Here is a 25,950-nt window from a genome sequence, read left to right as displayed (position 1 = left end):
TCCCGATTATTGTCACTTCGGGGTTGCCGGATCATAACACATAGTAGGTGACTATAGACTTGCAAGATAGGATCAAGAACTCACATATATTCATGAAAACATAATAGGTTCAGATCTGAAATCATGGCACTCGGGCCCTAGTGACAGGCATTAAGCATAGCAAAGTCATAGCAACATCAATCTCAGAACATAGTGGATACTAGGGATCAAACCCTAACAAAACTAACTCGATTACATGGTAAATCTCACCCAACCCATCACCGTCCAGCAAGCCTACGATGGAATTACTCATGCACGGCGGTGAGCATCATGAAATTGGTGATGGAGGATGGTTGATGATGACGACGGCGACGGATTCCCCTCTCCGGAGCCCCGAACGGACTCCAGATCAGCCCTCCTGAGAGGTTTTAGGGCTTGGCGGCGGCTCTGTATCGTAAAACGCGATGAATCCTTCTCTCTAATTTTTTTCTCCCCAAACACGAATATATGGAGTTGGAGTTGAGGCCAGTGGAGCGTCAGGGGGCCCACGAGGCAGGGGGGCAGGCGCGCCCCCACCCTCATGGACAGGTGGAGGCCCCCCTGACGTGGATTCTTCTTCCAGTATTTTTAATATTTTCCAAAATTAAGTTCCGTGGAGTTTCAGGTCATTCCGAGAACTTTTGTTTCTGCACATAAATAACACCATGGCAATTCTGCTGAAAACAGCGTCAGTCCGGGTTAGTTCCATTCAAATCATGCAAGTTAGAGTCCAAAACAAGGGCAAAATTGTTTGGAAAATTAGATACGACGGAGACGTATCACTGGCCATAAGGCATGCTCCTGCCACTGTGTTTTAGGTGACGTCACGTTTAGTGCCAGCGGGGTGGACGTAATGCTCGATTTTCTGATGTTTTTGTTGTCAGCAACTTTCTTAACATGTTACGCACGAGAGAGGTACGATTTTACCCGACGTAGAGGCACGCACGTGACGAACTGGAGGCACGGACGTGATTCTAAGGGAGGTACGGATGGGAAAGTATCGTGATGCAAGCATGTGATGGTGTGCCTCTTCTTTCAAGAAGCTTTCATTGACACGTTTTCATTGCGGGGGCTATGGACTATGAGCTCCATGTGTTTCCGAAGGCATTGGGCCTCATTAATGAACTTATTAGAGATAAGGTGAAGCTTTGGGTTGACGTCGATAATGTTGCGTAAAACGACGTGAAGCCGAGTTACGCACGGTCCCCTTGGTATCAGAGGCACAGAAGTGCCTATGTGGTGCACTAGAAATAAACTTGTCCAAAAGACATGTAAACTGCAAGCAAACTACAAGGTTATCTGCAAGCAAACTACAAGGTTATCTGCGACACAAGCAAACGGCAGTCTTGAGAGAAAGCAAATCTAATGAGAAATCTAGAATGGCATGAGCAATCTTCTAGATACTTTTCTTGGCCGGGACCACCTGCTTCAGTAGTCGTAGTTGCCACAGGACCTAGCACGCTTCCTGGTGTGCTCCTTGTCGACTTTTGCCCGGCGGAGCCCTTCCTGGACGATGGTGAGGCGGCTCCATATCTCGTACGCAGCGTAAGCGTCCTTTGCCGCGAACTCGATGTGCCTCATGGACAGGCACGCCCAGCGGCTGTGTTCTGCGTTGGTGAGTTCTCCGTCGTGGACAAGGATGCCTGAGACGTCCCCAAGGGAGTCCAGAGGCTTGGTAGTTGTAGGCACCCTCCATTCATTCTGGATGTCGACGAAGTGGGCAAGCTCCAGTCCGACGCGTCCAAGCATCTCTATGTCGCCGTCGATGGAGAAGCCAGCAAATGTGTACCTGGGGTCGGCGAGGAAGTTGTCGAACCTGGTGCAGTTATTGTCGGCGGCGCTCAGTTGGAAGAGCAGCACCGGATGATCCTTGCCGACGGAGAGCTGGACGAGGGCCGGTTTCTGATCTTCGCCAGCGTCGTTGGTGTACTCCACATCAACTCTGACGATCTTGTGGTGCTCGAATTGGAGGTGTCGGTCGTAGTGCTCGATGGTGGTCGCAGCTTTGTGCAAGTCGTTGGTGTCGATCACGTGCAACTTGGTGTTGCCGTGGGCCTGGACCTCCATGAATTCCTTGATGAATCCCATAGCCTGGAGAAGTTCGTCCTCCTGCAACCTGGTATTTCATGGGGAACAATGAGTGGGAGCGCAATGGCGATTTGTGTTGTTTGTGGGTGAGAAGTCCGCGGCGGAAGTCTAAATTTAAGGGCGGGGCAGCCGTAAAGGAGTGCACGATCTCACTGTCGATGCGGTTGTGCACATCGTGGGTTCTGGATCGTGGTTTCATTTCTCTGTGGGTGCGGTTGTGCACATCCTGTGTTTTTGATCATGGTTTTTCTTTATAAAAAATAAAAATAAAATCAGCAGTTATGTTTTTAACAACCGTTGTTTCTCCAGCAAGTCAGGGAGATGATCGTTGTCTTGCGTAGTTTGCTGTCAAATGTCAACTTTTACAATTTATCTCGTGAGGCATGCAGGGGCAGTATGTAGAGGCACAGGTCTCTGACCAAGAGAAGCATGCTTGAAGTGGTTGGTTTAACTCTCAGACACACGAGGGTGATACATTCACTGGGAGTGGCAATAGTTTTCAGTGATACATTCGCTGGGAGGAGCAGTGCTGTGTTTTTTCAGAGCCATTGTTGTGTGTCCATGTTGCAACTGACGCTACGAGATGGACAGAAAGAACGAGAAGCAACGAGAGGCATGGACATGCAGCCGCGAGAAGCACTTATACAACGAGAGCCGCAACTAGAGGCACAGATACGATGCTACGTGAGGCACAGACATGAAGCTACATGATTGCACGAACGTCAATTCGTGCTGTGGTGCTACGTGAGGCACGGGCACGAACATATAGCCATGCACTCAACTACATGCGCAAAAAGCCATAGATGTGTTTCTGAGAAGCACCAGTCTCCATGGTTTTACCGCAAGATGGGATTTGACATTTATCCAGGGCATTCCGGGTTTTACAAGTGTAGGAAGAATCATTTTTCAGTTATATGTTCTGTGGCAGAGGCACGGCTATTACTTCTGTGACGAAGGAATGAACGTCGAATGTACGTGACGTGAGGATTGACAATAGGCGTTCGTTACTGTTTTTCTGAATTGTTTTTCAATTAACTGCGAGAGGCATGAATGTGCCGACGGTACAGGCACGATCATGCCTGAAATAGTTGCAAGGTCGTCCCTAAGGTGTCCTGAATGTATCACCTATACGCTTCACTGTTACAAGCATGATCGTCATTCTTGTCAAGGCACGGAGGTGAAGGATGGAGCCTATGCCTCTGCGATAGTCACGTCCCATATTAAGAAGGAAGCAAATCTTCATAGACCTGATACGTCGGAAGCTGGCCGTAAGGCACGCTCCTGCCTCTGCGTTTTCGGTGACGTCATGTTTAGTGCCAGCGGGGTGGACGTAATGCTCGGTTTTCTGATGTTTTTGTTGTCAGCAACTTTCTTAACATGTTACGCACGAGAGAGGTATGATTTTACACGACGTAGAGGCACGCACGTGACGACCTGGAGGCACGTACGTGATTCTAAAAGAGGTAGGGACGCGAAGGATCGGGATGCATGCATCTGAAGGTGTGCCTTTGTTTTTAAGAAGCTTTCATTGACACGTTTTCATTGCGGGGGGCATGGCCTATGAGTTCCATGTGTGTCTTCGAAGGCATTTGGCCTCATTAACGGACGTGAAGCCAAGTTACGCACAGTCCCCATAGGAGTGGAGGCACAGAAGTGCCTCCGTGGGTGTTTTAAGTAGTTGGTGTTATTGACGGACAACCGTGCCTCTGTTTTCCGTAGAGTTCTTCTCTGAGGGTCACGGACGTAAGCAATGTTTTCCAAGGAGAATAAACACGTAACTACCTCTGTATTCAAAATGTTTTTCTAAAGTGTTCCATACGAACAATTTCTAATATCGTGTGTGAAATGGTTTGTTAGAAATTGTGCATTGCTTTTAGGAGCATTCTGTAATTGTTGTCCCTCCATTTCGACGCTGCATCCACAAAGGTACTAGTGCATTGCATGCTCTTCATTTTTGTGGACTGCTATGTGTACCTGCTCTGTGCGTTATGCTAATCGTATACTATTTGTACTGTGTTTATATTTTTCAGTTCACTCCAATATATTCTACTAATAGATAACTCCAACATTGCACTGGAAATAAACTTGTTCAAAAGATATGTAAACTGCAAGCAAATTACAAGGTTAACTGCGACATAAGCAAACCTTAACTTATAACAAGCAAACGACAGTCTTGAGAGAAAGCAAATCTAATGAGAAATCTAGAATGGCATGAGCAATCTTCTAGATACTTTTCTTGGCCGGGAACACTTGCTTCAGTAGTCGTAGTCGCCCCAGGACCTAGCGTGCTTCCTGGACTGCTCCTTCTCGAGTTTTTCCCGGCGGAGCCCTTCCGGATGGTGGTGAGGCGGCTCCATATATCGTACGCAGCGTAAGCGTCTTTTGCCGCATACTCGATGTGCCTCATGGACAGGGCATGCACGCCCAACGCTTATGTTCTGCGTTGGTGAGCTTCTTCTTCATGTCGTTGTAGTAGTCGTGGACAAGGATGTCTGAGACGTCCCAAGTGAGTCCAGAGGCTTGGTAGCTATAGGCACCCTCCATTCCTTCTGGATGTCGACGAAGTGGCGATCTCCAGTCCGACGCGGCCGAGCATCTCTATGTCGCCGTTGATGGAGAAGCCAGCAAACGTGTATCTGGGGTCGGCGATGAAGTTGTTGAACCTGGTGCAGTTCTTGTCAGCGGCGCTCAGTTGGAAGAGCAGCACCGAATGATCCTTGCTGATGGAGAGCTAGACAAGGGCCGGTTTCAGATCTTCGCCAACATCGTTGGTGTACTCCACATCAATTCTGACGATCTTGTGGCGCTCGAATTGGAGGTGTCGCTCGTACCGCTCGATGGTGGTCGCCGCCTTGTGCAAGTCTTGGTGTGGATCACGTGCAATTTGGTGTTGCCGTGGGCCTGCACCTCCATGAATTCCCTGGTGAATCCCATGGCCTGGAGCAGTTCGTCCAGCTGCAACCTGGTATTTCATGGGGAATAATGAGTGGGAGTGCAATGGCGATTTCCGTTGTTTGTGGTTGAGAAGTCCGCGGCGGAAGTCTAAATTTAATGGCGGGGAAGCGGCAAAGGAGTGCATGATCTCATTGTCGATGCGGTTGTGCACATCGTGGGTTCTTGATCGTGGTTTCATCTCCCGGTCGATTCGGTTGTGCACATCCTGGGGTTTTGATCATGGTTTTTCTTTATAAAAAATAAAAATAAAATCAGCAGTTATGTTTTTAACAACTGTTGTATCTCCAGCAAGTCGGGGAGAAGATCGTTGTCTTGCGTACTTTGCTGTCAGATGTCAACTTTTAGAATTTATCTCGTGAGGCATGCAGGGGCAGTACATAGAGGAACGAGTCTCTGACCAAGAGAAGCATGCTTGAAGTGGCTGGTTTAACTCTCAGACACACGGGCGTGATACATTCACTGGGAGTGGCAATTGTTTCCAGTGATACATTCGGTGGGAGGTGCAGTGCTGTGTTTTTTTAGAGGCACCGTTGTGCGTCTGTGTTGCAACTAACGCTACGAGATGGACAGAAAGAACGAGAAGCAACGAGAGGCGTGGACAAGCAGCTGCGAGAAGCACTTATACAATGAGAGGCGCAACTAGAGGCACAGATACGATGCTACGTGAGGCACGGACATGAAGCTACGTGATTGCACGAACGTCAATTCGTGCTGTGGTGTTACGTGAGGCACGAGCACGAACATTTAGCTGTGCACTCAACTACATGCGCAAAAAGCCACCGATTTGTTTCTGAGAAGCACCGGTATCCATGGTTTTACCGCAAGATGGGATTCGACATTTATCCAGGGCGTTCCGGGTTTTACATGTGTAGGAAGAATCATTTTTCACTTATATGTTTTGTGGCAGAGGCACGGCTATTACTTCTGTGACGAAGGAATGAACGTCGAATGTACGTGACGTGAGGATTGACAATAGGCGTCCGTTACTGTTTTTCCAGAATGTTTTTCAATTAACTCTGAGAGGCATGAATGTGCCGACGGAACAGGCACGGTCATATCTAAAATAGTTGCAAGGTGGTCCCTAAGGTGTCCTGAATGTATCATCTATATGCTTCACTGTTACAAGCACGGTCGTTATTCTTGTCGAGGCACAGTCTTGAGAGGCATGAATGTGCCGAAGCAACACGCACGGTCATGTCTGAAATAGTTGCAAGGACAAGATGGGAAGAAACAACGAGAAGCAACGAGGGGCGTGGGCATGCAGCTGCGAAACGCACTTATACAGCGAGAAGCACAGCTGGAGGCACAGGTACGATGCTATGTGAGGCACGGACATGAAGCTATGTGATTGAATGGACGTCAATCCGTGCCCATGTTCTGTCAAATGTTTTAAGTGACACTTTGTAAAGGCATGGATGTTTAAGGTGACAGAGCCATAGGGGAAGGCACTTGTTTTTTAGGAGAAGTGCTGTGCGGTTGACAGAGGTGTATAAATACTACTTGGCATCACGCTATTCTGCGGAGCACCATAGTGAAAATTATGTATACTACTGACGTGGGGAGCTAGCAACGTCACTAAACTATGCAGAAACATACTTCACCATGGCCATTCATCCTCCATTATTAGTCAGCGAATCTTTTTATTATTATCAGAGCTAAATAAAGTAAGCCACGCAAGTGTTTCACCTTCTTTGACCTGGAATTTTCACCACTGTCCTCTTGGACATAATTATATGCTCAGTTACATACCATGACATAACTAAACAACAAAACTGGTGTGTACAGCCTGTTCAAAAACTAGACATAAATTACTAAACTGTGATATCGGTAGTACAGCCACCGGCAACGCTCTATCAGGAAAGGTCGTTGATTATCATCCGCAGCAGCTTCATGTTTCCCAAAGTTGGCCACCGCTTTTCAATTGTGACGAGGACAATTGAACCAACCCTTAGTTGAGCTTCCCGGGCAAAATCTGAAAAGCCGGTCACCTCCATTCTGCCGTCGGTTCGTATGGAGTACGTTGTGCTCATGTCTATTGCACCATACACCTCTGTTAGGCTGATTCCACCGTTTTGAGGTAGATATCCTAGGTTCATCTTTAGAAGCCTCACAACGGCAGACGGGATTCTCTGCAAATTGTATCGATATTACTAGATAAAATCAATGTACAAGGACATAAAACATCAAAAATAACAAACAAAACCATGGCAGTGGATCAAAACAAATATTCAATGACTAACCAGATGACCATTTATGACATTGGTGACGTTTAGACGCTGCACAAAGGGTATGGTGGGGAAGTCGTCAGACTCAAACACAAAGTATATCATCTGTCCAAATTGTCTGTATGAGAGGTTTACGCCTCGACCAAACACTGTTTTCCCAATGTACTCCCTCTCTGAATAATTTAGAAAATCAAGAGCTGCTTGGAAAAAAATAACTCATTTTCAAACGAATTTGTTTAAACAAATGAACTCGCTATTAAAGTTTAAAAGGAGTGTTTAAATTCAATGCATGTGATCAAGTTGGGATGATAATCAACAGAATTGCATAAAATGTTTTGGAAATAACTTCCACTATAAGTATGACTTGCATTTAGTGGACATAGGTAGGAGCACCAAAGTATGCTGATAAACATCTATAGTTGATAAAATAGGATGGAAGTTGGTGCACTTACCTAGTGATGGTTTGGGAAGGGGCCTGTGACCTCCTCGAGAATCACCGAGTATCAGATCTATCTCAATGGACAGATTCCCAGTATTAGGGTTTATGATTATTAGATCTCGATAATGAAGATCGTAGTCACTAATTAACTTTTCCCACCTAGATCCATGAATTTTAGACCGGTTAGGTTCATCGGTGATGCAGATCTCATATGACAGATCCTCATTGGTGATTAGTACTGGATTCCTTTGTTTTCCTTCTTCTTGAAATGCTTCATCTTTCCACTGATGGATTGAAGAAGTGACTTGCTGCCTGCAATAGCATGGTACATACTGCGCAAGAAAAAAAAAACTTCAAACCGGCAAGAAGGAGTCCTTGAATACCGACATGTATAATCAAGACAGATAGCTTTTATCATATATCTACAAATTGTTTTCAACAGGTTGCCATTTGATAAAACAAGGTATATTGGAAAATTCAAAACATCTCGTTAAATGCTTAAATGTAGGCATTCCATTCCAATAATATGGGAGAAACTTTTATTTCGTGCCATCAGAAAGATACAGTAGTTGGTAGTAACTGATGGGCGGCATGGGGTGCCAAACATTTCTCCTTACTAGGCATGTCTTGTAGCATCGAGGAAGAGACACTGTTATCGCGCTGTGAAGAATGCCTGACTCCAATCCAGGGCAACCGAAGTTGGTACATATATCACAACACATGGTTTCCCCTGGAATACGTTGCAAAACAACGTTTATATGAAATTCTCAACACAAGGAAAATTATATTATCTTGAAAAACTATTGGGCTAAATGGGCACTTTTCATAAATAGTCGTTCACAAACAGTTTCCTAAAAAGACATGTGTAAAGCTTGATAGTTCTACAATGATAGTAAAAACAGATGAAATATAAATTTAATTAAATCAGTATTCTATTTTCCAAAAATGGTTGCTTAATTCATCACAATTCAGTATTAACTATTTTTAGAGCAGTTCACAATCTTGGCTGTCAATGTCAATCAGTGAAAGGATCTCTGCTGCTTGGTTATAAAAGCAGCTTTAGCAAATGTTTATTTCAAGACAAGGCAAGCAAAAAGCAGAAACAATAAACTATCACCAGGCGGCTCAAAAAAGTGTTTGTAACAATAATTTTTTTAATCTAAATTCGTCAAAGCTTCACCCAGCAACGTCGTCCGCAACCCTACCCTACCGTCGCCGACGCCAACCACTCGAACATGTGTGGCTAGGTGGTATTTGAAACGGGTGATCTATCAACGTTAACCTTGTCCCCAGCCTACAGGATCCCAAAGGCTGACTCCTAGTCAACAGCACCCCAAACGCGGACCTCCAGCGCCCTGTGGCCAGTTAAGCAATAAAGCGCACCGTCTGGCCACTCCCTTGGATTTTCGGCCCCCGCCCTTGTTTGCAAGACCTAACGGGCTTTAATTTAAACTACCAACCTCCCTCGGCGAAGTTCATCGCTCACCTGGGACTTGGACACCGCAGGTCGCTGCAGCTCGTAGCGTTCTCAAGCACAGACGCCGACTCCCAATCAACCCCACCCCTAAGAGGCATGGGTCGTGTACAGGTTCGGCCTTGTACTGTGCGGATTTGGTTTAGATCACAACGAATTTCCAGGCAATTCCTAGCATAACAGTGTAGATGCGTCGCTTTCAAACACGAAGAGACGAAACCAACAGAGAGGGAATTGGATCATAGCGACAAATTCACATAGAAATTAAGAGAAAATGGACTAACCCTAGATATAGAGGGAGAATCAAGATAGAAGAGACGATGAACTCTACAACGGGTGAGTGGGAGGGGGGGTCTGGGTTGGCACAAAACAGAACATACAGTTATAATACGCGCCTGCTCACTGACATGGGGCTACTGTACAGCGGCAAAGACAAGACTATTGGCTTATTGGAGCATAGAGGCATGGACTGGCGGCCCCAACACGCACGGATTTACATGCACATAAGGCACGGCTTTGTTTCTGTTTTCCAAATTTTCTCAGTGACGCGTTCATTGAGACACATGCGGTCTTTAAGCAGTCGTGGGACGGTTGTGCAGGTCCATGACACACGACCATGCCTCTGTTTTCCGAAGTATTTTTCCCTAGCACGGTCTCTCGAAGGGGCAGGGACGTGAAGCCACGATGCGCATCGTCCTGTAAGGATAAGAATGAGACGCATGGAAGGGCCTCTGTATTCTAAATGTTCTCAGTGACGTGTTCATTGACAGCCGCGCGGTCTTGAAGAAGTTGGCGCACGGTTGTACATGTGGACGACGCACGAACGTCTTTTGTGTTCTCCTAGTTGTTTTCGCATGACACGGCCACTCTGAGGGACAAGGGAGTGAAGCCACGGTGCGCACGGTTCTCCAAGGAGAAAATGCACTGAAGTGCCTCTGTTTTCGTAACATTTTAAGTTGCTTGTTCACTCAGCTAGGCACGGGTGTACGTTTAAATGACGCAAGACCGTGGTACTGTTTTCCGAATTGTTCTTTTCTCACACGGTCTCTCGGAGGGACACGGTGTCTGCAATTAAAAGGGGCACGGAATCTTTCTCTTTGATGAATTATTCGGATGCATCAGTTTTGTTCAATATGATAATGAGAATGGAAACCCAGCATCTAAAAAGTGATTGGAGGTTCGTTGCTGACCTTAAATCATTATCACAGCATTCCAAATGTTTTTAGCGACGCGTTCACACGGACGTATGATTTTCACAACCTCTTGATGCACGTTCGTTTCCTGTGGGGTGCACGGACGTCCTTCGGAGAGGCGCGGTTGCAACAGTTGCAGGTTTGCAGTGGACGCATGTTGCTTTTAAAAGACAGAATTTCATGCCAAGCAACTGAGATAAACAAGAGGATACTAGTTTGATTTTTGAGCATCTGTGTGAGCTGATTTTTTTATCATTGGGTCTAGAAACATATGATCGATATTGAAAACAGAAAGCATGTATGTAATTGATATCATAAATGTTCATATCCCTAATTTTAAAAATATGAGCTTACTGCCTAAAAAAAGCTTACATACGGTACGGTGCAAAACGAGTGAGAATTGTTTGACCATGTTTACACAATGCACTCATTCAATATAGCAAGTACATCTCTCCAGACCTATTTTCAGCATCCACAGTTGAATGGATCTGGCAAATCCAGATATTCAACACATGTGTTTTTTAAATCCATGTGCATATGCTTGCAAGTTGTTGTTAATTTAAGCTTGGCACAATTAGAAGCCCTTTTGTCCATCTGCAGTACCTCTTCTTGCCGTTTGTAAAATTCGCAAGTCAAATCTCTGCGCAGGCCAAACTTATGCCTGATGGTCAGTAGCATCGTAGCATTGAGAATAAAGAATGTCACAAATTCAGTGTTTGCATCTGTGACTTCATAGTCTTGCAGCGTTAATGTCCTCAAACAAATGTCGTGATTATTGAGAAACACCCGCTGCTTTTGGCGCCATTCATTTGTTATACCTCTTTGATCCCATCCCCCCCCTAAACACACATGAAGAGCAAACTAAGCAGTTAGTGCCAGTATATTATGTGTATTGTGCGTGGGCTTTCAACGTGTGTGAAATCATCACCTCGATAAACAAGTTCTACAAGCATTGAAAGCATCGCAGCAAGTCAACAATCTCATCGAGATTAAAGCATGTATGTGAGATAAACAAGGTCTTGATAGAATCCAGCACCGCGTGTAGGCTACTTATGCAGAGACCCTTCATTGAGCACACAACGTGATATTATTAGCTCATGGATGTGAATCTCAAGTGCTTTTGAATAACGCAGGCCAATGTAACGTGCAGAGGCAGTACCTGAATAACTGTAGACCCAATGACGATATTTGTTTCGTTGGGTAATTCAGAAATTTTTCCCAGTGTGTCCAACACAGGCGCGGACAAAACTGTTATTCGTAGTTGTGCATCTACAGAAACATGTAGCAGTCTCTGGAGGGAAGGGGCATCCTCAATGACCAGCTTTCCTCCGTCGGAATGAATGCCAATGCTTACAAGCCTAGCTGAGCTTATTCGTAGACAGCAGAATTTCTTGTTGCAAACAAGCAGCAGGCACTGCAGGGCAGGGCAACCGTGGTGGATGAACTTCCGCAAGGAGACATCCGATATATAAACCTCCACCAGCGAAAGTCTGCTGAGTAGTGGGAGGCAAAGCATTTCTACTAGATTGTCTTCTGTTTTGCACATGGCGAAGGTGACGGTGTGGAGAGACGAGCGAAATCTCGAGATGGATGCCGGTGGTGACGACATAGAAGAAGGGATTCTGCGTGCTTGCCTGGGCCCTGGGTAGAAGAAATTTGGGAATATATGATAGAACTCTAAAACCCGGAGTTGGTCCAGATTCTGAGACAGGAACAACTCATCGACGCTACAAGGTTGGCACTGGAGGTAGCTTGTCGGGATGCAGAGGCGGCGAATCGGGCCCTCGTGATTGGAGAGGATAGATACAGGAAGACTGAAGCCATCAGTGACATATTCTCCGCGGCAGTTGCAACTAAGATGTCGGCATTGAGTTCCGACGTATGTTTCCTGGATGATTTGCTTGCCCGGGAGAACGCGGATGATTTGGCAACAGATTTTTTCCAAAGATCTGGTAGAACGAGTATCAAGGATCACACGAAAGTCGAGATCGAGGGGTGCGGTGCGCCATATGCGGCGCCACCGAGATGCGAGAACTTGTGTGCGCATGCCTTCCTTTATGGACAGATGAGAGATGATCTTGCCAAGGATGGCGTCCGGGAGATCGCTGATGCGGTCTGGACCAGACTCAACTTGGTTCTCTGATCCAGTGGGCGGGCCACAATCGCTCCTCTTAACGAGCTTAGAGGGCACGGGTACAGCCGCGAACCTCGTCTTCTTGTTGCTAGAGGCACGCTTCTTCATCTCCATTGCCGAGCTCATGCCGCCTCCATTACAGCACTCTGTGCGGTGGATTTGGAGGGAGGGTTAGGGTTTTACGATTCACAAAGACGACAATATATATATACGTAAGATCTAGAAGATTTTGATAGACGTGGTGGAATAGTCATGGCTTCGACAAATGTGTGTCTTGATGAGGCACGGCTATCAACCGTCCGGATACACAGATGTTTGGTGGCAGAGGCATGGGTCGGCATACTCAATTAAGGACGCATGGTTGTGCGGTCTGTAGAGACATGGTGGTGTGGAGCCACGACACAGGGGCAAGTGTCATGTGAGGCACATGCGTGCAGGTGCTGGAGGCACCTAATTGCAGTCTGTGCAGGCACCGACCCGATTGAAGCCTCTACACACATAGGTATCAACTCCCTGGATGCACAAAAGTGTGGTGACAGAGGCATGGCTGTGAACTCTCAGTTGAAAAGACATGGTTGTGAAGTCTCTGGATCCACGTGCTGTGTGTCTCCAGGGGAACGTAAAAGCCACGGCTCGTGTCACGTGAGGCACAAGGGTGCAGACTCCAGGGGCACCGAAGTTTAGCCTCTATAGGCACGTATGATTGTCAACCATGTGGATGCACAAAATTATGGTGGCAGAGGCATGGATCCGAATACTCAGTTAGGGAGGTACGGTTGTGGAACCACATAAGGGCGTGGCATCACGGGCACGTAAGAGTCACGGCAAGTGTCATGTGAGGCACGTGGATTGAGACACCGGACGCACGGAAAGGAAGCCTCTTAGGCACGAGTGTGAACCCTCTGGATGCACAAAGGTGTGGTGGCATGGGTGAGAATACTCTGTTGGAGAGGCACCGTTGGGAAATCTTTGGACCCACGGGCGTCTGGCTGCACGGGCACGTAAGAGTCACGGCTTATGTCACATGACCCACATAGATGCAGGCGCCGAAGGCACTGTTGGGGAGCCAGTACACGCACGGGCATGGCATTTCTCCAGGCCTGTCTCGGCAAAAACCCTCTCTGGGTGCACAAAAGTGAGCGCAGAAGGCGCCGAAGTGAGGCCTCTACAGGCACGTGTACCGGCCCTCTGGATACTCGGTTAGAAAACCAGGATTGTAAAATTTCTACACATAGTCTGACCTTAAGACGAAGAACGGCCGTCATGTCACGAGAAGCACGGTTTTATGGGCGTACGAAGCACGGACGTGCTTCGGTATTGGAAAGGTTTCCACTGATGAGTTCATTATCAGGAGAATGGTCCTATGCTAACAAGAGTCAGGGTCGTGACTGTCAATACTCAGAATCTTTCCGCTAAAACATTCAGTGTGCAAGGCATGGACGTCCCGTGGTATGGAGCACGAGTTTACAACTCGGAATCTTTCTGCTCAAACACACTATGAGCATCTTGTTCGTTCTAACAACACATATATTTATTGTAGCTTCAATGTTTTTTTCCCTTCCGGCTGCGTACTGTTCTACTTCACAGAACCAATCTGGTAACATGATATAAATCCATATCAAATGGCACCATATTAAAATTGCTTACAGCTGGTGTCGCCTGTTAGAAGACAAGCACAGTTACAACACTTTCTAGCCAAGGATTGTTATGGCAAGCTTACAGACGGTGCAAAAAAGTACAAGGTTTGTCTGTTCATGTTTGGACAAAACGCACGTTCAAAAGGGAGCAACAACATGTAACCCTGCAACCTTGAACAACTAACTCCAGCTCTGTGTTCAGCAGTCATAGCTGAATGGGTCCGTCAAATCCAGGTATTCAACAGGCGTGAGTTCTAAATAAAAGAACTGGTGGTTGCACGCTGCTGATAATATAAGGCGAGCATGTTCAGAAGCCTTTTTGTGCCACAGGAAATCCTTTTGCTGCTTTTCGTAAAATTCTTCCGTGAAGTCTTGGTGAAAGCGATAGTTAAGCCTCATGGTCTCAAGCTTGCTTGCACTCAGAACAAATAACCTCACAAATTCAATGTTTACCAAGCAGGGTTCATAGTCATCCAGCGTTACTGTTGAAAGTGCGTTATATTGACTAGAGGGGGGGGGTGAATAGGCGATTTTTATAAATTCTTTACTGAGGAATTTGTGGGTGAGGAAATTCCTTAGCGAAGAACTACTTGCAGCGGAATAAGTACTCAAGATTAATCATAGCAGAACATAGGCATGGTCATCATGATGAAATGAAGACAAACACAGAGTACAGAAAGCATAAACACAGGATAGCACAGGATGAAGACAAACAGACTGAAGAAATTGAACTGAGGAAATTGAGAAAGTCTTCAGTCAAAGTCTTCAAACACAAATATGACAAGCACACAACACAGTAATGAGGAAATGGAAGAGTTGAGGAAATAGAACCAGTAAGCTCGGTGAAGACAATGATTTGGTAGACCAGTTCCAACTGCTGTCTCAGTTGTACATCTGGTTGGAGCGGCTAGGTATTTAAACCTGAGGACACACAGTCCCGGACATCCAGTCCTGAACACACAGTCCAGGACACCTAGTCCTCATGTATTCTCCTTGAGCTAAGGTCACACAGACCTCGCCCAATCACTCGTGGTAAGTCTTCAGGTGACTTCCGAACCTTCACAAACTCGGTCACTTGGCGATCCACAATTTCCTCTTGGATGCTCTAGACCATGACGCCTAACCGTCTGGAAGAAGCACAGTCTTCAAAGGTAACAAGCGTCGGATCCACGCAGGATCAATCTCTTTAGTGATGCTCAATCACTTTGGGTTTGTAGGTGTTTGGGTTTGGGGTTTTTCCTCACTTGATGATTTTCGCTCAAAGTCCTCGGAGGATGGGATGCTCTCAAATGACAAGTGTCAGTTTCTCTCAAAGCAGCCAACCAGCTAGTGGTTGTAGGGGGTGGCTATTTATAGCCTAGGGAGCAGCCCGCATGATAAGACATAAATGCCCTTCAATGATATGACCGTTAGGTGGGTAGATATTTTGGGACAGCTGGCGCATAGCACAGCAACGGTCGGAAATTTGAGGTTCAAATTCCTCAGGGCTATCATGTTCCTCACTGTGTAGGCAATCCGCACTGGCGAATTCCTAACTCCTTAGTCAGAATAAATTCCTCAGAGACCAGAAGAACTTCGTCTCTGTCACTGAAGAGTATGACTGAACTGTATGAGATTTCCAATGGCTTCACTCGAAGGGATTGGTAGGTGTAGGATTTTGAGTTGAGCATCACATGGAAATTTTTCCTTAGTATTTCCTCGACCCCCTTTAATAGTACGGTGTTTCCTATGACTCAAGAAAGAGAAAATGAAACTACGAAAACAAAAGTCTTCACGCTTCATATTCCTCAAATGAATACCAAGTCTTCAAGGTCACACCAATTTCTTCACCTTCAAAGTCTTCAGAAAGTCTTCAGTAATCCAAAGTCTTCAGTCGAAGAACTTCATTTTTAGGGGTCGACTTTCTCTATAATTATCAAACTCCTCATAGACTTATAGATCTGTGTACACTCACAAACGCATTAGTCCCTTAACCTATAAGTCTTCAATACACCAAAATCACTAAGGGACACTAGCTAGATGCACTTACAATCTCCCCCTTTTTGGTGATTGATGACAATATAGGTTAAGTTTTCAACGGGGATAAACATATGAAGTGTAAATACTGATATTGAGGAATTTCATTGCAAGATATAGAAGAACTCCCCCTGAAGATGTGCATAGTGAGGAATTTGCTTTTGAAGCAATGCACACTTGAAGAGTTGAATCATGAAGATCTCCCCCTATATCTTGTAATTCATACACGCATTTGACATAATATATGAAGAATTTGAAATGCATGATGAAATATGGTGACTGATGTAATTCAGCATGCATGCAATAACATTAATGAGGAATAAGCATGCAGAAGAAACAGCAAAAGTATCAGGTCACCATAGAGTTTAAGTTTACAACTCGATCCAGCAAAGTCTTCAAAAGAACGAGAGTTGCAACTTAGAAAAAAAACGCGCATATAATAGACCCGCTTGAAGACTAACTCAATTTTCCCCCCCTTTGTCATCAAATGACCAAAAGGGTCGAAAATGAGGACTAACGCCCCTGAAGAATATCCAGGTGATGAAGGAGCGTCAGCATTGTTGGGGTCGGTTGTTGGAGTAGGGCCTGCCGCAGTGTCATCCAAATCTTCATTTTCATCAGTGTCACGTGATGAAGAATAGGAGCTGGCCACCAAGGAAGGAACCTTGACCTTCTTGTACTTCTTCGGAGGAGGTGCAGCCCAGTCAAGATCGTCCTTGAGACCCATTGTCTTCAGATCTTCTTCACTATAGACTTGAGATAGAACAGCCCAGGTGCGGTTGAGGATTTCATGAAGGTAGTAGTGGTTTTTCTTCACTGCATTGTTGGTAGCAGTCATGTTGTGAAGAATTGAACCAAACTGACGCTTGACCCATTTATGATTGCGATCAACCTTCTGGTGAAGACTGAGGAGTAGCTCACGGTCAGTCATCACCCTGGGTGCTGTGCCTTGAGGATTTGCTTGGGTGCGTTGGCGGCAGAGTCATGGGTGGCAGAGTCATCATTGGTGGAGTAGAATGCAGCCTTGCGAAATTGTCCATCCAATGGACGACTGCCTTCATCAATTACAGCAGTAGCCTTGCCCTTTTCATCAGCTGAGGAAAATGTCCGTTTGAGGACTTCAATTGGGGCCAAGTAGCTGCAATGGTTTAGTGTATCAGCTTTATAGTTGAGTGAAGACCTTTCCTGATGAATCTCATAATCCAAGGTGCATAAGGCTTCAACTCGAATGGAGATATGGCGACATTAGCCAGAGTCCTCATGAAGAAATCATGGAAGTTGATGGGTATGCCATGAATGATATTGAAAAGCAGATTCTTCATGATGCCAACGACTTCTTCTTCATTTGAGTCGTGGCCCTTGATTGGACTCAATGTCTTCGTCAGAATGCGATAGACAGTACGAGGCACATACATCACTTCCTTCACAAGGAATTTTGTTCTTGAGGTCTGACCTGGCTTCAAAGGCTTCATCAGCACTTGCATGTAGTGATCGGTTAGCTCAGGTTCATTGTAGACGCAACAAGAACCTTCAAGGGGCGGACTGAGAGGTAAGGCACGAAGCAATTCAGTAGCTGGTGCCTTGTAGTGAGTGTTTTCAGACATCAAGTCCAGCACCCATGAATTCACATCTTCAGAATTTCCGGTGATGTGCAGCGTTGCATAGAATTGAAGAATAAGTTCTTCATTCCAATCACAGATGTCAGTGCAGAAATTTAACAGTCCAGCATCATGAAGAACACTGAGGACTGGCACGAAGCACGGCAGAGATTCCATGTCCACGTTAGGAATGTGCTCATGATCGAAGACTTTGTCTTTGTCGAACAGCACCGAGGAATAGAAATTTGCCTGGCTGGCAGTCTAGAAACCCCTCTTCCTTATGCGAGCAGAGTCATAAGGGTTGTAATCAGTGAAGAATACATGCTCGCCAAAGAAGGCATCAGTCTTGAATTTTTGCTTCCTGGAGAAAGGATCCTTTGGTTTGGGCAGAGGAGTGTCAGTGAGTTGCATCACAACCTCAGGAATCGCAATCTCAGGTTCTTCAGGCTGAGGAATTTTTGGTTCCTCTTCAGTGGCAGCCTGGTGCTTGAATTCTTCATTTTCAGTTTCTTCAGCACTAGCGGCTGGAATGTCTTCATGAGCTTCATCAGATCCCATTTGAACTGTAGTGACTGGGGACTGAGGAATTTGCTACAGTGGAGTGAAGAGTGGAGAATTGGGGTGCTGACTTTCCCAAAAGTCATCATTCATCATAGGTGTGGTACAGCCAATGTCCACATCTTCATCTTCAATTTCTTCAATGCCGGCCTCTTCAGCAGTAAACTGAGGCACAGGCGAGGAAACAACTGGGGTTGAAGGGATTTCATCCACTTCAATTTCTTCATCCATCTGCTCTGACGTAGCAGCAGAAGGAGTTTCTTCATCAGATCCGCTAGGGATCACATATTCTTCACCAAAAGGAACAAGGTCCTTTGATGACATGGTTGAGATTGGAATAGCATCAATCGGGTTTGCAAAAGAGCTGGTCATAGGCTTCATTTTCTTCGGGGCCGAAGAATCTGAAGAAGCTGATGCTTTCCTTTTCTTCACAGCTGCACGCTCTGCAGCCTTGGTCTTCTTCACATCAGATGCAGATGGAAGGATTGGAGTTGGAGTAGGCGCAGGAGGAGCAGAGGAATTTGGTTCAGTTTCTTCAGGCACAACTGATGCAGTTGCCCTGACCTCTTCATTTTCTTCAGGCGCACCGCTAGTGGGTGCCCTGGAACTCACATTATCTTCAGTAGCCTGATTGTCATTAGCGGTGCTGGCATGTTCTTCAGTTTGCTGAGCAGATGTTTCAGCCTGAGTGACTTCAATATGCACAGGGGCAGCGGCACTTGAAGTGAGTGTCTTCGTCAGATTGACGAACCTGACCTTGGCTCCTTTCCAATCAGCATAGTAAGCATTGAAATCATCGCTGATGACTTTGATTTCAGACTGGAGCTTTACAAGTTCATCAGTTGTCATAGAGACAACATTGTTCTTCAGGAACTTCTCCTTCCTGTACTGTGCTTTCTTGAGTTGCCTGGCCTTCTCATATTTCCATTTTTCTTCACTGATGAAATGGGTCAGCATGTGACTTTGGCCAGGTGTCAACTTGAAATCAGGCATAGGAGTGTTTGGGTACTTGTGCCAGAGATCAATGTAGTCGAGGATCAGCTTTGGATCCAAAAGCAGTGGCACTTCTGTGCCCTTGGCTCTAGCGGCCCTTACTTGCCTGTCTCTGATGATTTCAACAAGTTCTTCATCATCGGCTTCGTCTTCATCAGACGGTTCTTGGAAGGCGACCTGCTTCTTCTGAGGACTTGGGCGAGAGCCTTGTCCAGCAGTTGTCTTTGTCTTCAGCAGAGAGGGTCCTGTTGAAGACTTTGGTGCAGCTGAGGAACTAGCCGAAGCTCCTGAGGCAATAGAGATGCCTGTAGTCCTTTGGCACGTGGCAAGATGCATAGGTGCTGAGGATTTTGTCGGAGTAGCTGAGGACTTTGGAGGAGCAGGAGCGGCTTGAGGAATTGGTCGTGAGGGCTGAGCTGTGGAAATTGGCCGTGAGGGCATTGACAAAGAGGCACTTGGCTTGTGCGCATGCTTCTTTGCCATGGATTTCTTCGGCCGTACAGAGGCCTCAGCAGCAGTAGCAGCAGTGGAATCTTCGTTGAATTTCTTCACTGCATCTTTTGCCTGTTTGGCCAACTTGGCTTGGCGCTTGGCCCATTCTTCAGGAAAATCGTCACCGCGCTTGATGCTAGTGGGATCTGCATCTTGGCCAGGTGCCAATGGAGGTCTTGAGCATGGAGGAGTAACAGCGAATTTCTTCATGTATTTTGGAGTCACATATCTGTACTCCCTCCACTCTTTTGCCCATCTCCTTTCTATCCTCTGAATGCGCACCTTGCGCTGATTTTTATCTTCCTCAGGGGGTGTGCAGTATCCCGCATAAATGTCCTCAGGGATTTCAAAGGCAGTATTGACCTCAGGCTTCTTTCCTCCCTTTTGTGGCCTCTTTTCATTAGCCATTTTCTTCAGTTGAGGAATTTCAACAATTGATCTCTCTGAAGAAGTATGCAAATTTTCTTCAAGGAACGCTGCAAATGAGTTAAGTTGATGAGAACCTAGTGATTCAGCAGCGGACATGAGTACCTGTGAACAGAGTATAGTTGCGAGGAATTTGGAGAGGTCATATGCGTTCTCAGAAGGTTTTTCAATAAGAACAAGTTTGAGGAATTTGACCAGATGAGTCTTGAAGAATTTCACTAAGCGTTCTTTGTCTTAGGTTCTAGAGTTGTATAGATCGAAGATCCACACAATTGAGGAATCTTGAAGAAAAGTGATGCTTAGAGAAACGAATCAAGAGCGGATGACATGTGAGGTGTTTAGTGTGTGAGGATTTGAAGAAAAACACCTTTGAAGATTTTGTGGTAAACATTTGAATCAAAGTGGGCAGTAAAAGTAACTTTTAATTACCCTGAACAAAGAACACGACGAACAGGGATGTGGAGAAGTGAAGCTCGTCTGTGCAGATCTTCCATGCCCTAACTTGGCGGAGGAAGACGGCTACGGCGGCAGCGGAGTGAATATTTCCGTGGCCGGCGTGAGTATGGTGGCGACGAGGTCGAGGCAGTGAAGCTCTTCCTCATCGGCGACGATGATGTAGCGGCAGCGCTAGGGTTTGAGAAGCTCGAGCTGGAGAGAGGTCGAGCAGAGTAAAAGAAGCGAGGAAGGGGAGAGGGGGTATTTATAGCCACGGTGAAAAACGGTTCACCCGAAGAAATTGGACGAACGTGCCCCTGACCCTTCTCATTCGCATGACATGTGTCACCCACCTACTGAGAAGTGGAGATCGTGTTAGATCATGGGTGAATAGATAAGTATATCGTGGGAAGCGGAACGGTTTGAGCGGCAAAGCCAAAAATTTGGATAAGATAAGTTAAAAGTTCCGTTCGCAAATTCTTCAGCTGACAAGGACACAGTGAAGATTTTGAACGAGTTTCAAATAGAACGCACATGAAGAATTTGTGAATAGATTGAGTTGAGTATAGCATAGAGGGGAAGGGTCCGATCACATTCACTTAGCAGAAATAGCAACTTGAAGAATTAGCAATAAGTGAATGCTGTAGAGGACATAAACTCATATATATATATATATATATATATATATATATATATATATATATATATATATATATATATATAGCCAATGAAGAGAAACGACGGAAACAGCAAAGATTTTGCAAAGTTGAAGAATATGAACAACTGAGGAATTTCAAAACTGAGGAAAAACTCAAATTGAAGATTTTCAACTTTTGTGGTGGCGTGACCCACCGTATAAGAATGATGATTTCAGACACCGCGTAGAATTGTCGTAGGGTTCTGAGAATCAAATTCTTCATTAATTTCTTCACACTTAGAGTGTTATTCTTCATTGATTGAAGAAAAACGTTTCTTCATGTGTTGCACATCTAAGTCATCAATTTTGCGGAAGTGTTAGGATGAGTGTCCTTTTCAAAGAACATTAGAAGATTCTAAGATATTTAGCTCACACTGCAACTTGATAAATTTCTTCTCATCCAAGGGCTTTGTGAAGATATCGGCTAGCTGTTCTTCAGTCTTCACATGCTCAATAGAAATGTCGCCCTTCAACACATGATCGCGAAGAAAATAATGACAAATCTGAATGTGCTTTGTCTTCGAGTGCTGAACTGGGTTGTGAGCAATCTTGATGGCACTCTCATTGTCACAGAAAAGAGGCACATTCTTCACGTTGACGCCGTAGTCCTTGAGAGTTTGCTTCATCCACAACAATTGAGCACAGCAAGAACCAGCAGCAATGTACTCAGCTTCAGCAGTAGACAGTGATACACAGTTCTGTTTCTTCGAGGACCAACAGACCAAAGGTCATCTGAGGAAATGACATGTACTAGATGTTGACTTGTGATCCACATGATCACCAGCATAGTCAGCGTCCGAATATCAAACAAGATCAAAAGCCGAGCCCTTGGGGTACCATAATCCTAGTGTTGGTGTGTGACCAAGATATCGAAGAATATGCTTCACAGCCTTATGGTGTGATTCCTTCGGTGTAGCGTGAAATCGGGCACACATGCAAACATTAAGCATAATATCTGGCCTAGATGCACATAAGTACAATAAAGAACCAATCATGGAGCGGTATACCTTTCCATCGAAGTCAATACCATTTTCATCAGTGCACAGATGGCCATTTGTGGGCATAGGAATTTTGACGCCTTTGCAATCTTGCATGCCGAATTTCCTCAGTACATCCTTGAGGTATTTCTTCTGAGATATGAATATGCCATTGCGCTGTTGACGAATTTGAAGACCTAAGAAGAATTTCAACTCTCCCATCATAGACATTTGATATTCTTCACTCATCATATAGGCAAATTCATCACTATAATGTTGGTCAGTACAGCCAAAGATGATGTCATCAACATATATTTGGCATACAAACAATTCATCATCATATGATTTAGTGAAAAGAGTAGGGTTGAGTGAACCGGGTTTGAAGCCTTTCTTCATGAGGAATTCTTTTAAAGTATCATACCATGCCCGAGGGGCCTGCTTGAGGCCATAGAGGGCCTTATTTAGTCTGAAGATTCTGTCAGGATGCTTAGGATCTTCAAAACCTAGGGGTTGAGCAACATATACTTCTTCCTCAATCTTACCATTGAGGAATGCACTTTTCACATCCATTTGATATAAAGTGATATCATGATGGTTAGCATAAGCAAGTAATATGCGAATAGCTTCAAGTCTAGCAACGGGTGCAAAAGTTTCATCGAAATCAATTCCTTCAACCTGTGTGTAGCCTTGAGCTACTAGCCGTGCCTTATTCCTCACCACAAGGCCATTTTCATCTTGCTTGTTGCGGTAGATCCACTTTGTGCCAATGATATTGTGTTTGCGAGGATCTGGACGATTGACCAGTTCCCAAACGTTGTTGAGCTTGAACTGATGTAATTCTTCTTGCATGGCCTGAATCCACTCAGGCTCCAGAAATGCTTCATCTACCTTAGTGGGCTCTGTGATAGAGACAAAAGCATAGTGCCCACAAAAGTTAGATAAATGTGAAGCTTTTGAGCGTGTGAGAGGACCTGGTGCTTCAATGTCATTGATGATCTTCTCAACTTGCACTTCTTTTGCAACGCGAGGATGAGTAGGTTGTCATCGAGGAATTTGATCAGCATTTTCTTCAGCAATTTCTTCAGGTGCATTAGCTCGACGTTCTTCACGTTCTGGAGTGAATTCTTCAGCAGATTCTTCGGTAGGAATGACATCCTCAGTAGCCTTGAACTTGATAGTTTCCTCAGGTGCTGGTTCATCTATCACAGAGGGTAGGTGCTCTGTTTGCGAGCCATTAGTTTCATCGAACCGCACATCTACAGTTTCAACAACCTTGTGAAGAACGGTGTTGAAGACTCTGTAAGTGTGCGAGTCCTTTCCGTAACCAAGCATAAAACCTTCATGTGCTTTCGGTGAAAATTTAGCATTGTGATGAGGATCTCTAATCCAACATTTAGCACCGAAGACTTTGAAATAACTCACATTGGGTTTCTTGTCAGTGAGGAGTTCATAGGCAGTCTTCTTGAAGAATTTGTGAAGATATACCCTGTTGATGATGTGGCACGCAGTATAAATTGCCTCAATCCAGAAGTGACGAGGCGTCTTGTACTCATCAAGCATAGTGCGAGCCATCTCAACAAGAGTTCTGTTCTTGCGCTCCACGACGCCATTTTGCTGAGGAGTGTAAGGAGCAGATAAATCATGAGTAATACCAAGTTCATCAAGAACAGAATTCTTGAACTCAGTTCCATTGTCACTTCTGACGTGCTTGATCTTCACACCAAAGTTGGTTGAAGCCCTCGAGGAAAATCATTTGAAGACCTCCTACACTTCATGTTTGTAAGTAACAATGTGTACCCATGTGTAACGAGAGTAATCATCAACAATAACAAGCCCATAGAGAGATGCGTCATTTGTGACAGCTGAGTAATGGTTAGGACCAAAGAGGTCCATGTGAAGCAATTCGAATGGTCGAGTAGTGGTCATGATAGTCTTCGCTGGATCCTTAGCCTTGGTCATCTTTCCAGCTTCACAAGCTCCACATAGGTGATCCTTGAGGAATTTGACATTCTCAATACCAATGACATGCTTCTTCTTCACAAGCGTGTGCAAATTCCTCAAGCCTGCATGACCAAGTCGTCGATGCCATAGCCATCCTTCTGAAGCCTTTGCAAGTAGGCACACGGCTGGTTGCGGTCCTGTAGAGAAATCAACAATATACAAGTCTCCTCTCCTAAAGCCTTCGAAGACTTTGGAATTGTGAGCTTCCATAACCACAACACAACGATACTTGCCAAAGACAACTACCATATCAAGATCACAAAGCATTGAGACAGACATGAGGTTGTATCCTAAGGACTCGACAAGCATGACTTTGTCCATGTGTCGATCCTTTGTGATTGCAACCTTACCTAGACCCAATACCCGACTTTTGCCTTTGTCAGCGAAGATGATGTGCTTCAGATGCGATGGTGATAAGGGAGCATCAATCAATAGATTCTTGTCACCACTCATGTGATTTGTACATCCACTATCGAGGACCCACTCAGTGGCTTTGGGTTGATCATCCTGCAAATGAATTAGTGCAGCTTACGAACTTCATATACTTCATCAGTGAAGAATATGACATCAATTCATCAGATCAATTTCATCAAGCAATAGAACAGATAAAGCAGTATGAGGACGTGAGAAATGAAAGTTCATTTCTTCATGATTAGCCTGCGTCCTTTCAGGCAAACTTCAGGTCTCTAGCAAATTCTTCAGACGTTCAAGTACGTCTAGAGACCTGACCCTGCATAATAGATTAGTTCTTTTTCTTCACCACCCACATCTGAAGGGGTGGCAAAGAGTTCATCACTCTGCGAGGCTCCATACGAGAAAGGTGGCATAGAAGCCAATCCATTTCGTTTCACATAAGAGGAGTTAGGGTAAGCATATGAATAAGCAGAGAAATTCTTCGAGGACTGATGAACATAATGATTAGAAGAATAATGCTCATATTCATAGCCCTTAGCTCTTCCCTGCGAAACAGAGTTGTTAGCACGATGATAATCATATGAGGACTTTGATCCTTTTGAGGAATTTGATCCACGTGAGGAATTTGGTCCGTATGAGGACTTGGATCCATATGAAGAATTTGGTCCATATGAAGAATTTGATCTGGGGTTCCTATTCTTCACAGGTGGTATCATGAGGACATTCACCTGAAGACTATCAAGGCACCTTTTGGGAACACAGATTTTCTTCATAGGAGAACCGTTCCTGCAGTTAATGCCAACATATCTAGCAAATACTTCACCATTCTGATTTTTAAACAGTTTGTAGTTGGAGTCAAATGACTCATCAGAGGAACGATAAGATTCACATGTAAAGCCAGATAAATTAGATGGATCAACTGGAGGTCCCTTTGCAGCAACCCATGAGGTTTTGGGGTACTGCTCAGGCTTCCAATATGTACCATCAGCATTGAGTTTCCTCTCAAAGGCAATACCCTCTTTCCTAGGGTTTCTGTTGAGGATCTGCTTTTTAAACACATCAAAAAGAGTCTGATGCCCTTTGAGGCTTTTGTACATGCCTGTCATGTACAATTCCTTCAGGCCTGCATCGTCAGTGATACTAGCAATGTCCTCAGATGAGGAATTAGTGATAGTAGAGA

At 45.1% G+C, this 25,950-nt stretch overlaps 1 protein-coding gene across 1 annotated transcript; it reads right to left on the bottom strand.

The window, feature by feature from the left end:
- Window positions 1–1,446: 1,446 nt before the first annotated feature.
- Window positions 1,447–5,040, bottom strand: LOC141026798 (uncharacterized). Its single transcript, XM_073503651.1, has 3 exons — window positions 4,984–5,040; window positions 4,644–4,837; window positions 1,447–2,134 (listed from the first exon to the last, which is right to left on the bottom strand). Exons 1-3 carry the CDS (start codon window positions 5,038–5,040, stop codon window positions 1,447–1,449), a joined length of 939 nt encoding a protein of 312 aa, XP_073359752.1.
- Between the last annotated feature and the right edge of the window lie 20,910 nt (window positions 5,041–25,950).

Source organism: Aegilops tauschii, chromosome 7 (assembly GCF_002575655.3).
Source record: "Aegilops tauschii subsp. strangulata cultivar AL8/78 chromosome 7, Aet v6.0, whole genome shotgun sequence".
NCBI classification, from domain to species: Eukaryota; Viridiplantae; Streptophyta; class Magnoliopsida; order Poales; family Poaceae; genus Aegilops; species Aegilops tauschii.
This window is presented reverse-complemented; position numbering and strand designations above follow the sequence as displayed.